The sequence below is a fragment of the Schistocerca nitens genome, chromosome 9, assembly GCF_023898315.1.
Source record: "Schistocerca nitens isolate TAMUIC-IGC-003100 chromosome 9, iqSchNite1.1, whole genome shotgun sequence".
In the NCBI taxonomy this organism is placed as follows: domain Eukaryota; kingdom Metazoa; phylum Arthropoda; class Insecta; order Orthoptera; family Acrididae; genus Schistocerca; species Schistocerca nitens.
The window spans coordinates 226,442,663-226,458,245 of record NC_064622.1 but is presented as its reverse complement, the minus strand read 5'-3'; the positions used below and the strand labels follow the sequence as shown (position 1 = coordinate 226,458,245).

The window sequence follows — 15,583 nt, the reverse complement described above, 5'->3', positions numbered from 1 at the left end:
CATCATCCACAATACTCATTAAATATCTGTTGACTCCAATACTTGGAATATCAATAGGCCCAATGTGATATAAAGAGATCGTTCATTCCTTTAAATCTTGTAGTACAGTTTTCAGAAACAGTCTTCATGTTGATTTACCTGCCAAACAGCCATCACACAGGTTTATTTCACCTTTTTCACAGTCTAATCCCAGAACTGCTTCCTTTTTTATGATGTTGTTTATTAACATAAACGATCTTCCTGCTGAGTTTTAATGAGCACTCTTCCAGGTTCATCATAGATCTTGCAACATTCTTTATTGAAAACAACCTTTCTATGCTTTTTAGTGAGCTCCACCACAGATAAGATTGCATGGTCAATCTCAGGCACAAGTAGTGTATTATTAGCTATGAATTCCTTGGGCAAACCTTTTTTGTTAATTTTCTTCACCTTTACTGTACCTTTCCCCATTGCTTCTTTTTTTCTGCCATCAGCTAAGGTTATAATCCCAGCTCAAATACTTTTATTGACAGCTGAAAAATAATTTTCATTTGGAGCCATCAGATGAGTTACTCTGGAATCCACTATCCAGTTATCAGCAATCAGTGTAACTGTGCCACAAGCAGCACTGATGCTAAACGTGCCTAGTTTCTTTTGTTCTTTTTTTAAATTTCTCTCTTTCAGGACAATTTGTAGATATGTGAAAAACTTTGTGACAGTTGTAACAAACAAAACTACCTTCTGTGTTGGTTCTTTCTTTGTTTGTTCCTGTCCTTAGTTCCATTCCCTAAGAGGTGTATTTCAGTACTTTTGATTACAAGAACTAGTTTTCAAGAACATTGTGGAGTGTTTATCTTCCTTATATTCATGACATCTAACATCTTCACAAGTAGGCACCTTTAGATTGTAGCAGCAGTATCTGGCAAGTTGCACAAAGCTGTAACTACTGCATTCTATTCATCTGGAAGTCAACACAGAATGTTGTTGTTGTTGTTGTTGTTGTTGTTATGGTCTTCAGTCCTGAGACTGGTTTGATGCAGCTCTCCTTGCTACTCTATCCTGTGCAAGCTTCTTCATCTCCCAGTACCTACTGCAGCCTACATCCTTCTGAATCTGCTTAGTGTATTCATCTCTTGGTCTCCTTCTACGATTTTTACCCTCCACGCTGCCCTCCAGTACTAAATTGGTGATCCCTTGATGCCTCAGAACATGTTCTACCAACTGATCCCTTCTTCTAGTCAAGTTGTGCCACAAACTCCTCTTCTCCCCAGTTCTATTCAATACCTCCTCATTAGTTATGTGATCTACCCATCTAATCTTCAGCATTCTTCTGTAGCACCACATTTCAAAAGCTTCTATTCTCTTCTTGTCTAAACTATTTATCGTCCATGTTTCACTTCCATACATGGCTACACTCCATACAAAACCTTTCAGAAACGACTTCCTGACACTTAAATCAATACTTGATGTTAACAAATTTATCTTCTTCAGAAATGCATTGCCAGTCTACATTTTATATCCTCTCTACTTTGACCATCATCAGTTATTTGGCTCCCCAAATAGCAAAACTCCTTTACTACTTAAAGTGTCTCATTTCCTAATCCAATTCCCTCAGCATCACCCGACTTAATTCGACTACATTCCATTATCCTTGTTTTTGCTTTTGTTGATGTTCATCTTATACCCTCCATTCAAGACACTGTCCATTTCGTTCAACTGCTGTTGTAAGTCCTTTGCTGTCTCTGACAGAATTACAATGTCATCAGCAAACCTCAAAGTTTTTCTTTCTTCTCCATGGATTTTAATGCCTTCTCTGAACTTTTCTTTTGTTTCCTTTACTGCTTGCTCAATATACAGATTGAATAGCATCGGGGAGAGGCTACAACCCTGTCTCACTCCCTTCCCAACCCCTGCTTACCTTTCATGCCCCTCGACTCTTATAACTGCCATCTGGTTTCTGTGCAAATTGTAAATAGCCTTTCGCTCCCTGCATTTTACCCCTGCCACTTTCAGAATTTTAAAGAGAGTATTCCAGTCAACATTGTCAAAAGCTTTCTCTAAGTCTACAAATGCTAGAAACGTAGGTTTGCCTTTCATTAATCTAGCTTCTAAGATAAGCCGTAGGGTCAGTATTGCCTCAAGTGTTCCAATATTTCTATGGAATCCAAACTGATCTTCCCCGAGGTCAGCTTCTACCAATTTTTCCATTCGTCTGTAAAGAATTCGCGTTAGTATTTTGCAGCCGTGACTGTTCGGTAATTTTCACATCTGTCAACACCTGCTTTCTTTTGGATTGGAATTATTATATTCTTCTTGAAGTCTGAGGGTATTTCACCTGTCTCATACATCTTGCTCACCATATGGTAGAGTTATGTCAGGACTGGCTCTCCCAAGGCTGTCAGTAGTTCTAAGGGAATGTTGTCTTCTCCCGGGGCCTTGTTTCGACTCAGGTCTTTCAGTGCTCTGTAAAACTCTTCATGCAGAATCATATCTCCCATTTCATCTTCATCTACATCCTCTTCCATTTCCATAATATTGCCCTCAAGTACATCACCCTTGTATAGACCCTCTATATACTCTTTCCACCTTTCTGCTTTCCCTTCTTTGCTTAGAACTGGGATTCCATCTGAGCTCTTGATATTCATACAAGTGGTTCTCTTTTCTCCAAAGGTCTCTTTAATTTTCCTGTAGGCAGTATCTATCTTACCCCTCGTGAGATAAGCCTCTACATCCTTACATTTGTCCTCTAGCCATCCCTGCTTAGCTATTTTGCACTTCCTGTCGATCTCATTTTTGAGACGTTTGTATTTCTTTTGGCCTGCTTCATTTACCGCATTTTTTTATTTTCTCCTTTCATCAAATAAATTCAATATTTCTCCTGTTACCCAAGGATTTCTACTAGCCCTCATCTTTTTACCTACTTGATCCTCTTCTGCCTTCACTATTTCATCCGTCAAAGCTTCCCATTCTTCTTCTAATGTATTTCTTTCCCCCATTCCTGTCAATCGTTCCCTTATGCTTTCCATGAAACTCTGTACAACCTATGGTTGTGCTAAATCTGCACCTTTATATTTATTTATTTATTTTGATCCAACATCAACTGATTACAAAAAAAGGTTTTTTTTTGTTCCAGTCTTCATTTTTGTCTCCAATGTTCTCCCCTTAGATCTGCTACAGTTTTGTTTATCAGTCCTAAATAATTTTCCATACATTCACAATTCTTCATTTTTAGTGAATATAACTTCTGCCTCAGTTGCACAGCGTGAAATTTGCTACCCCTTGGGGTGAATATTTCTTGACGTTCTTCCCATATACTATTTTTGGATTTGACAAATTTCTTACATGCATTTGTTGCTCGTTGCATATGGGAAGTATAACTTTTGCTAGCTCCTTCCCTTGAAGTGTTGAACATGCCTTTTAATCAACAGCTGACGTACCTTCATCAGGTTCCATCTCACCAGTTTGAATTATAGTCCACAAATCAGAGTCTGTTTGAATCATTTTTGTCTGATACAATCAGAAAGCGTAATTCACTCCATTTAATTTCTCAGAAGTGTGTCTGTTCTCCATCACATCTACCCATTTTACTGTTATTTTCTTTTCCTTGAAATCGCAAACACAGCTCAGGGTCAATTAACATTTTCGAAGTGCAATGCATGAAAATGGTCAGCCTGTATTGGCAGATATTTTGTGTTCACCACATGTATGAGTTTTATAGATTGGCTAATTATTTTGTGTTCACCACATGTATGAGTTTTATAGATTGGCTAATTGACACTAACACAGTTTCCTATTTTCTCAATTAGCACAACTGGGCCCATAATCATTATTTTAATGAACTAAAACTGTTGTATCCCACACATTATATTTATTGAGAGAAGAACTGCTTACAAAACAGTAACAGAGTAACACTACAACAACATTTTGATTGTCTTTTTAAATAACATCAAAAATAATCCAGACACATTAGAGAAATAGAATGAGTGGCATAAATAAAGAAGCACTTCTCCAACTCTTTATCTCTTAACAGTTAAAAATAAATTAGTTTCCAGGAGTCAGTTTCCTAAATGGATTACATGCTTCAGTTATCATTTCTGCATGGTGTAAGTACTGGGGCCATTCAATAGTAATACAACATATTTTTTCTGAATGGTTGGTTTTATTCAGGATTCCAATACACCATATTACCCTCCCCCCTGTAACGGAACATATTAAAGGCTTTACTTTAATGAAGTATGCGATCCCTTCCAAATTCAACCAGTTTAACGAGTATTTATGATTATAGAAAAGTTATTGTGTATGTTAACAATGATTGCATAACATGTCTCCATAAACAGTCAACCCATTAAATTATAATGAATAACTGACCCACACAAAAGTTAATATCACTTGATCACTGATACAGCAAATGTCATCATGTAAAAACGCTAAGTTCATCTTAAATAATTAATATGAAGTACGAAAAATAGTGGCCAACTTAGGTATTTTGGATCTCCTTAAATAAAAATCACCCAGTGAAACCTATTTGTTCACTAGGAGCGTTTTCACTCGGTATTCACGTAATCAATCCTATTTTAGACGAAAACCAATGTAATTCTTAATCATTCATGTTACTTACTTATTTATGCAAATTAGAGAAGTCAATTGACAAACTTCTAAAAAAACGACCTTTTTGTAACAAAGAATTATTCTGTCAAGTCAACAAATCTGTCTGTCATTTTAATAACATGTTAAATTATGTCACTCAATGCAAATTAATAACTTTTCTGCACAAATTATGATAACAGATGTACATGTGACTTATAAACTATATCTCTTTTTAGTAGTTCTTTGACAATGTTATAAATACAAGCAGCGAGAAGGGTCGAGAGGCAGTCGGGGGCAGTCGAAGGCAGTCGGAATGTCACTTTGGTGAAGTGTGTTTCTGTGTTATTGTTTGGGATGGATAAACAATGTAAAGAACATGTAAAGGAAGTACTACTTCGTGTTGTGTTATGGTCTTTGGTGGACAGTGGAATTAATATGGCCACCAAAGTAATAAATATATGATGTTTACATATGTGTTGGTTTCGCTCGTTCTTTATCATCAAAAGCACATGAAAAACACGGGACCTCATGTTTTTAAACCTAGACAACCAGATTTAGAGCCAGCATCAGCATCGAGACACAGCAGCGATCCAGCAAGCAGCAGCGATTACTACAATGCATTGTAATGGCGCCAACCTAACATCAAGTGCTAACAAGCTCCGTAAATGGGAGTGAAATAGTGCGATTACAGCAATTAGCAATATCTACAACGACTTAGGCGGACCATTACACCCCCCACCCCTCTTTTGGCTACAAAATCCTGTTTTTCAATATAATCTTCATTCAATGAGATGGTCTTACACCACCTTACTTGGAGGGCCTGTATGCCAGCATGGTACCACCCTACTGGTTGACATCAGAACCAACATCTTGCTGCATCAAAAGCCTCCCTGACATCCACATACTGCTGTCCATGGAGTGCATCCTTCATTGGGCCAAACGGATTTCAGAAGATGCAAGATCTGGGTTGTAGGATTAATGTGGAAGAACAGACCAATGAAATTTTGCAACCTCCTCTCAGAGACCTTGCGTTTTCATGGAGAAGAAGGAGAGTTCATTTGCATTTTTGTGACAACAAACATGTTGAAGTCATTTCTTCAGTTACCTGAGGACAGCACAATGCATTTCAGAGTTGATTACTGCACTGTGAATAGAAATAGAATAACCCCTTCAGGGTCGCAGAAGACCATCACCATGAATTTACCAGCTGAGGGTGCAGCTTCGAACTTATTCTTCGGAGGAGAGGTGGTATGGTGCCACTTCACAACATGGATTGCCATTTTGTTTCCTTTTCAAAGTGATGAACTCATGTTTCATCACCTATGGCAATGTTTGACAAAAAACTGTCATGATCAGCCTTGTACTGTGCAAGTAATTCTGCACAGATGGTCCTTCGTTGCTCTTTATGGTCTTCTGTTAGGCAGCAAGGATCCTAGCAGGCACATCCCTTTGCGTATCCCAACTGATGGATAAGTGTTCAGCACTCCCAACAGAGATATCCAGTTGAACTGTGAGGTGTCTGTTTGTGTTCCATCAGTATCCTCGAATGAGAATATCTGCACGTTTCAGCACTGCAGTTATCACAGCTATGTGCGGCTGGCCGGCGTACATGTGATCAGACAGGTTAGTGTCACTTCATTGTGAGAATGACGGATGCATCACCCAAAACAACTCACTGTATTCTGTTCATTGCCAGTTCTCTGTAGACTTTCTGTGAACACTTATGAAAATCTATGATGTTCTGGTTTCCCAACAAAAAACTCAATGACAGAAAGGCTACAAATAGTTGGAACTTCATGAAACCATAGGAGCTGAAGTGCAAATATTCCATGACATCCCACAACAAATTCCACTTTTTTTTTTCAACTGAAATTGGCCAACAAATTGTTTGAAGTGTATCCTGTTGCAGTAATAAACCGCCAGAGCTGCTTTTTTTATATTTTATTTACCACTACTGGTTTCTAGTGATTATTCACTCTCAAGCAGTATGTAAATATAGTCAAGCCTTTATTAATATGTACAATTTTTACTTACATTATAAGATTTTAAATGTCAATTTTCCATTACTGTTTACTTTTATTTTGTCATATTTTTGCATGCACTGTTACAGTATTGATTTATGTGTCAAATTATGATTTGTTAATATTTTTGATGAAAGTTTGTTTATGTTATGTGTAAAATTTAGAACTGCCTTTTTTCTGAATTTTACAAACAATATAAAGTGATTTTCATTAAAGATATAAATTGAGTAACAAATAACATCTCTGTCACAGAGATTAATATTGCAACCACAGTCTAACATGTACAGTTGCGACACTCACTGCTATGAAAAATGTTATCATGTGACAGTTGGTGCAACACTAGCACCCCAAGCAGTGAGAAAGCAGCTGTAAAATTAAAGTTTGTTTTTAATTATTTTTCTAGTTACTTATCAAAATGGGTATTACATTTTTGTGTTCCAAATATTAATAAATTATCAAGAGACATGAATGATTGTGAAATATGTATAAAAACAGTTGAATCTCCCTGATTCAGTGACATAAGTTACAACTTAATGATTAAGAAATACCTTCCAATGTGTGTATAATAGAAGTTTATTCTGCTGAAAGCAAGAGAATATAATCACATTTTTCATGCATGAAAAGAATACATTTCTCTTGCTTGTTCTTATCATGATACGCACTTTCCTCCTCATGTGGTGACTTTGTTGGGAACCAGATGTTTTGCAACCTCTTACACTTTACTTGAATCTCTAATAAATAAATATTTTTGTAAATTTAATTACTTTTGCTTCAGAAGCAAATGTGGTGAAGATTAGTGCCATTTGTGGCTCAGATGCAGTAACAATTCTGGAATTGGTTTCTTCTGTGTTGAGAAACAGTTTTATTGTTTCTGTTCTTTTATTATCATGTCTATGTGGTTTTTCCTTCAGTTACAGTTGTGGTAGCTTATCTGATATGTTAAATAATGTAGGTATTGCATTCCGTACACGTTTCCTATGTTCCACATTCACTAATTTGACTGGAAAAGTTGTGAAGAAAATATAACATTCTAGAGTAGTTATGTGATACTTTTCTGCAAAATATCAGGTCTTCTGCTTTTTACTAGCAATTTTTTTGTTCATAAAGAATGTGACGTTCCCCAGCAAATATCTGTAAGTTACAATAAGATCATAAATAAACTGTTTTGTAGAGTAGCGATGCACACTTCCTAGGGTCATTAGGAAACGTAAAAAAAAAGACAAATGTGGTGCCTTCTTATTGTTATTGCTACAGTTTATTGCACTATGGGTGCTCCCATCTGTAAAAAACTATTCTGCAGATCAATATAAACAATTAAGATCTGCTTTCACTTTCACAAGATCTCACCAAACTCAACAGTATAACTTTTTGGCTGCTTGGTGCTCTGATGTCACAGTGGGCAACAAAAAAATGATGGAGTGTCATGACTATTATGTTAGACTGTGATTGTAACAGTCATGCTCAAATATGACAAAACAAGAGTAGCACATAATTGAAGAATAACATTTACGATCTTATCACATTATTAAAAATTATACCTAAAACCAAAAACTATATAAATATGAGAGTGAGGCATCATTTGAAATCAGTAATGGTGAATTAAATATAAAAGAGCAGCTCTGGCAGATTATTATTACAACAGTATGCGTTCCATATAATTCTGTTTCATCTAGTATCTGTTCCCTTCTCTTTACATTGCAACATAACAGATTGAATGAGTACAAAGCTAATTTCCTTATTACTTAAGATACTGATTTCAGCATAAATATTGTGGCTGAATAGTTTTTCATTTTTTGCAGGTTGAAATTAGCCAGAAATACAAGGTTTTGTTACACCGACTTCAGAATGGTCGTCCAAAGTGGGGTAGTCTTTTTAAACAATGGAAAAATATGTACAGAAGGTGAGTAAGCAAAGAATTATAGTTTACTTCATTCAATGTTCGCTTTTATTGTGAATTTTGTTTGTTTATTCCGATGAATAGAAGTGAGAAGAATATTTTTTTAAATTTTATATTCAAATTGTCCTTTTAAATTTCCCACAGGAAACAAATAAAGACAGTAACACAGTATCTGCTTACCTACTCTCAAACAGAACCAACTGATATGGAGCTGACAGCCTTTGAAATAAAAATTAAAAAAAAGTTTTATCTCCTCCACTAGACCTTTTAAATAGTTGCTTTGTCGGGAGAAATGGGTGGCATAAACAGAAATAATGAGTAAGATGCACGAGCACTAGAGGGAAGGACATATTTTTTTCATTCTGTTGGTTGTAAGAGAGACAAGGTGCAAGGAAGTAGCTCAGAAGCTAGTGAGCTAACAGTTAAAATTCATGTTTTCAGAGACAGAAGATGAGAACTTAACTCAAAGTGAACTGTAATGTCCAAGTAGAAACTAAAGATTTAGAAATACGGAAACAAAGAAAAGGTTGAGATGGGAGTCTGAGAATAACATGAGTACAATTGGCCGTCATCAAACGCCATCATCCCTTGTTGCTGTCACCCCATGGTGAAAGACTAGTATATGTCTTCTTCAAACCAGAATCCAGATTTCATAAAATTTCATGCCTGCCTCCTTCCTACTGAAATCTGTATGGCCTCTGTATAGCCTTTCATGGTATCTGCTTGTGGCTGCCAGTACTTGAATCCTATTAAAATGAATGTGGTGGCCTCCTGGCTGCAAAGTATGTTCCGCAACAGCTGATCTGTCAACCTCCCCTCTTCTGCAATTGCCCTTATGTTCTTCCAGTCATTTTTTCACTGTTCTTTTTGTAGTATCCATGGACACCTCCCCACAACTACATGGAATCCTATAAATTCCTGCTTTTTCCAGCAGTAGGTGAGCATCCTTGGCAGGTTTTAGGTGAACTTTTACCCTCCATGTGGGTTTGTAGATTACCATGATGTTCCACTTTCTTAAGATTTTTCCTATGCGGTCAGCAATGTCCTTAATGAATGGCAGGAAAACTTCCGATTTCATTGCTGCTTGGACATTGCCATGATTTCTACATGGTAGTCTTAACACTTTTTTCACCTCTGTGAGTGAATAACCATTCTTGAGTAATGTGTTGGTGAGATGTTTTAATTCTTTGTCAAACAACTCTAGTTTGCGAATTTGCCTTGCTCTATCTGCAAACGTTTTTATATTGTTTCACTTTTGTTGTGAGTGGTGGTTGGAATCCCATGTAGGAAACAGTGTGTGTGTGTGTGTGGGGGGGGGGGGGGGGGGGGTTCAATAAACTGTGTGGTGCAAGCTACCATCTTCTTTCTTGTAAACTTCCATTGTCTCCTCCTCCATGAGAAACTGAATCTTTGAATTGATCTCATTGAGATGTTTGTGGAAATGATCTTGTTCTTCCCTGCCACATGACAACAAAATAAACGTATCAGCCACATACCAGAACCAAATATTCGTTATCTTGTTCGCTGTTTCCAATGCTGCTCCTCAAATTTTTCCATAAATCAGTTTGTTATAAGTGGGCTAAATGACTCCCTAAGTGGGCTTAAGGACTCCCCAAAGTGACACCATCCATCTGTTCACAGAACTCATTGTTCCATTCTAAATATATTGTTGTGAGGCAATATTTAGACAATTCTGTAACATTGGGAGGAAAAATCCAATTCAGCTGTTGCAACACTGTTGAGTGGAACCACAATGAATAGCGATACCATATCAAAACTAACTAATATGTCCTCTGGCTGTACCACTATGCCATTTAACTTACTGATAAAATATGCTGAATTCTTGATATATGAATCCAATCGGCCAACATATGGTCGTAATAATGTTTTCAAGAACTTGACAATAGACTATGTGGGCGAAACAATAACGCTCGCTATAGATCTTAAAGGATCATGTTCTTTGTGCACCTTCTGCAATCGATAAAGTCTTGGTGGTGGTGCAAATGAATTGAACCGACTTTTCTGAACACTCTATTCAATAGATGACTTCTTTATCAACCGCGTAACAGTTCTAAGAAATTTGTCAGTAAAGTCTTTACTCAATTTCCTATATGTTTGCAGATTAATGAATCACTAATCTTGCTGTCATGCTAGGTTGTATTCGAGAACCATTGGATTTCCATTGTTTAGAGCAGGGGGGGGGGGGGGTAGCAGAGATTGAGGGCAGGAGGGTTACGGAAATGAAGGAGGTACAGCAAGGAGAACTCCCATCTAAGTAGTTCAGAGAGGCTGGTGTTGGGGAGATGGATCCATATCGCAGAAGTTGTGGAGTAGCCATTGAAATGAGTATGTTGTGCCAGCAGTATGTTCTGTCACTGGTCTGTCATGTCAGTGCTTGGCCACAGCTGGGAATGGCCATTCTTTCAGGTGGCCAACTAGTTGATGGTCCTACACACATACATTCCACAGAAACTGCAACAGAGCTGGTGTATTACTGAATTGCTTTAACAGTTGGCCCCACTGCTGATGGAAAAGAATAATCCTGTGAGAGGACTGGAACAGGATGCGCTGGGTGGATGTATCATAGAGGTCAGGCACCTGTGTCTTCCAAAATCTTTATTATCTAACCACCAATATGACATGCATGATAAGTAATCACATTACATGAATCTTAACACTCCAGTGCAGCAGCTGCAAGAACACTGATACAAGTTTCACAAAGGCAACAGTAAACCAACCGTTACCATCGCTAAAAGTATCATTATTAACAATACCAAAATTAAAGTTACATCCTACAAATACATATGGATAGTACATCCCTCATTTCTAAGCACAATGATAAATAGCTGAAGCTCTGGAAAAGGATATGGTTCATTTATACCAGTCCAGGAGTATAGTGGGTGATGAGGGAGGGTCAGGGGTATGTAAGGATATGACATGGAGAATTCGTCTGTAGACTAAGTTTGGAGATATTTCTCTCTCTCTCTCTCTCTCTCTCTCTCTTTCTCTCTCTCACGTACACACACACACACACACACACACACACACACACACACACAAAAGCTGAAAAAGGACTCATGCTAAAGAAGCTTTCAGTCTTGTTTATGTGCCTGCCTTCAACTCAGTGCTTCTGCTCTTAAAATTAAATATTTTTGTATATTCATAACCATTACTACAATAATATGATGTATCACTGAGTAGTGTTCATTGGTCCCAAATATTCTTTTAAAAACTAGAGATTTTCACAAAAGAAACATGTATGCCTGTGTAAAAAGAAAAAAATACTCTATTTGTTCAGTTTAATGTAGTCAGGGTTTGTCCCCATTTTCATTAAGATAGCTTACTGTTCTCCTCCTTTATCTAAACATTCTAATCACAATAATTTCTTTACAGGCCAAATGTTGCAGTATTTGCCAGTGGTCCAACATCATTAACAAAAGAAATTAAAAAACATTGTTATAAATGTTCAAAAAATGGCACATCATTCAGATTCATGTGTGAATCATTTTGAGAGTGCAGTTGAAACTGCCAAAAATACCAAAGATAGGGTTTTATTGTTCAAGAATATTTTTGGAATATTGTATTATATTATTTTGTATTGTCATTTTGTTAAATATATTTGATTTTGTTATAGTTTCTTTCTTTATTCAGACAGATCTGATTAACCTCAAACTGTTGGAAACACTAATAATCATGAAATCAGCAGAAAAAATATTCACTGTACAAAATAGTTGGCTTAGTCACTAAAATACGGAAGCAAGACTGAATCGTGTTTCAGATGTATGAGATTTATTATTGTGATAATTATTTTAAACTGGGAGCTCTAACAAAATCACAGGTTGATTTAGTCAGACAAACCTTCAGTTGTCTGTTTAAGCAATTAAATCCTCTTGGTAGTTTCTTGAGAAAATACAAAAATACTAGATACTGTGAACATAAATTGATGTATGTCAAATTTCAGCAAAGCTACAATTCTTGATTTTTAAATGCTTTGTTTTACATTTTGCTTCAGTGAATCAGAGTTCAAATGGCAATCATGAGTATACTAAAGTTCAGAACATCAATCACTCAGTCATAATATGCAAACAAATTTTTAATCATTTCCAAACTTAATATTTCATTTTCATGAGAGAGCTTAAATTCATAAGTCTCTGTCAGTCTGTGACAGTTCGCCTTCTTTATTTCTTCGTTTGTTGTCCTCAGTGTCAAAGTACTGCATTGTGATACTTGCTGAAAAATGGGGTGTGGAAGTAAAACACTGACTACTTTAAATAATGTAGCCGACATGCGCACTGTTGCATTTCACAGTAGTTTACTTTCACTGATCACAACCCTCTAATAATTCACAGTTATATATGGCCAGTGTACCATTGTTTTAACTTTCCATCAGCTGCATTAATAGTTTGCAGCCAAACCTCCACATACTGCTACAATAGTTTACTGTTGAACAAATGTGAGCAGTAAAAACCTAACCACACAGTTCACAAGTCTTGCAGAATATTGCGGTACATATTGAATAGACACTGTCATTGTTTTAACACACACCCTAATTGTGTTATACTTATTTCACAGTTAATTTGATGCATTGTTGTTGTTATAACCAACACAGGTTCTTGTCTGAAACTTGGCTGTGGACTGACTGTCTTGGGACCAAAAATTGGGCCCTTATTTACCCTCACAATAATAGGTACTGCAACAACAGATGGTTTGAAGTTAAATTTACAGAAATTACATTTAAAACTTAACTCATTAAATCTACTGAGCACCACCTTTTGTTAAACAGTTTCTCCTACTACAAGGGTTAAACCAAATTATTTGTTTAAATCATGAAATTAACACACATAGTTATGCAAACAATACTTTTGACAAAACTGTTTATTACTTTGGAATTAATTAAGGGCTGGCTTTGCTAACATTTTTTGAATAGAGCCAAATAAATACTTTAAAAATACTAGCATTTTGTCTTCCAAATGTTTATAATTATTAAGTTACAAAACAATAACTGATTTCACCCTATAACAAAAGTTACTAACTAGATATAGGCAAAATAAAATAGAAATTCAGTTACATACATAAAACAAAACACAAAATTAGATCTGGTGGTATATTCTTTAAGACTAAGGGCCAACTTTTCTCTTTTATGAAAATGCAGATTATATATGTGTATATGAATGGTAATTAGTCTAATTAGTCAGAAGTGAAAAAATGAATTTTTAAGGATGCAGATGGCAAAACAAGAGGGGAAGTAAAATTATCCTGGCTTGCTTCATCACAAGTCTGTCTCCACTGAATAAACTGGACATTTCCTTTTACATTTTTCACAAGACAAAATTATTACGGAACTTTAAATCAATAAGGTAGAAGTTGTACAAGATGGCTTGTGAATCAATTTCAGGTAAATCAAAGTTCAGCTAAAGTTGCACAAATGTGTAATCAAAGACAAACAGATGCTCTCAGCAAGCAAGATACAAAACCAGCAATGAAGAAAAAAAAAGCAACAGCTTTCTTTTTTGGCTAGTTGTGAGGCATTCAGGCTGCATGTCACTTTTATGGGGCTCCACCTGTGCTTCATAGTGAAATAAGGACTGAGTTACTAATGCTTTTGTGCACAGATATGTGCCTTGCAGAATACAGCAGTTCATGATGGGACAGACCCTCCATGGTAAACAGTCACTGTAAAGAAACTTCTAAAGAAACAAAGACTACTGTATAATAGAGATAAAACAAAGCATAGGATTATAGATAGAGAGATGCTGAATGAAACATGCATAACTGTCAAGAGGGCAATGTGTGAAGCCTTCAGTGACTACCATAGCAGATTATTATTGAAAGAACTTTAAAAAAACATGAAGAAATTCTGATCATTTGAAGAGACTGCTAACGGCACCAAAGTTAGTGTCCAGACACTCGTGGATGAAACAGGAGATGAACTGAGGGTTGCAAAGCAAAAGCAAGAAACTTAACTCCATTTTCAAATGTTCCTTCACAAAGAAAAACCCAGAAGTAATGCCCCAATTCAATTCTTGTACCACTACAAACATGAAAAAGTTATATTAGTGTCAGCGGGCTTAAGAAACGGCTAAAATTGTTAAAATTGAGTAAAGCTCAAGGGCCTGATTTAATCTCTACCAAATGCTATATCGAATTTGCGGCTGAGTTAACACCTCTTTTAACCATAATACATCAAAGATCCAAGGAATAAGAAACTGTGCATAGTGGCTGAAAGAAAGCACAGGTCACATCCCTCAACATGGTGGCCCACAGCTAATAGTACATTTTTAACTAGCCACCCTGCCACGATGTATATGGGCTTGCACAGTCTATTGCATCTAATTAGACTCACATAGAATTTCATGCAATTCATATGGAATGTGGGCTGGTGCAGGAGTGTATTGAACCAGTGGAGGATTTCCGTTGTGGGCAGAGCATTGTGACTATCAAACACATAATGTGCCATGGAAGAGATTTCCATTTCTATGTTCTAGAGAGAATGACAATATCCAGGTGGAGTGCCCACGTGGTTAAGAGGTGCCGTGTCACAGATTGCATGGCCCCTCTCGTTGGAGGTTCAAGTCGAGCATGGATTTGTGTGTTGTTCTTAGCATACGCCAGTTTAAGTAGTGTGTAAGTCTAGGGACCGATGACCTCAGCAGTTTGGTCCCTTACAAATTCACACACAATATCCAGGTGGATAAAACAATGACATGAGACATCTGTAACCAATGTGGAACATAGGTACCTGCAATGGCAGTTCAAACACTGGAAAATATCCAACGAGTGTGTGCAGCTCTACAATAAGGCCCACAGCAATTTGTCCATTACCCTTCCAGAATATTAGAAATCTGTTACATGTCTTTGTGGAGGACTGTAAAACAGGATTTAAAGTTTTGTCATCCTTATAAGCTGCAAGTGACTCAACAGATACAGCCAGGAAATAAAGTGAATAGGCACAGTTTCTGCACTACATTACGGACAGGATTGACCAGGATGATGCATTTCTGACAATTCTTGTTACATCTGATGAGGCAAACTTTCATCCGAAGGAGTTTATCAATAAACAAAACTTCTGATATTACTCAGACACAAACTCATAGCTTAT

General features: G+C 36.7%; 1 protein-coding gene across 1 annotated transcript in view; it reads left to right on the top strand.

Moving 5' to 3' along the window:
* Nucleotides 1-12,117, top strand: part of LOC126204142 (NADPH oxidase 4-like) — a 201,134-nt gene extending 189,017 nt beyond the window's left edge. Inside the window, exons 15-16 of the mRNA XM_049938552.1 lie at nucleotides 8,387-8,487; nucleotides 11,878-12,117. Of these exons, the coding sequence (XP_049794509.1) occupies nucleotides 8,387-8,487; nucleotides 11,878-11,995 (219 nt within the window). The 3' untranslated portion in view covers nucleotides 11,996-12,117. The remainder of the gene's footprint in view (nucleotides 1-8,386; nucleotides 8,488-11,877) is intronic.
* Nucleotides 12,118-15,583: the final 3,466 nt, after the last annotated feature.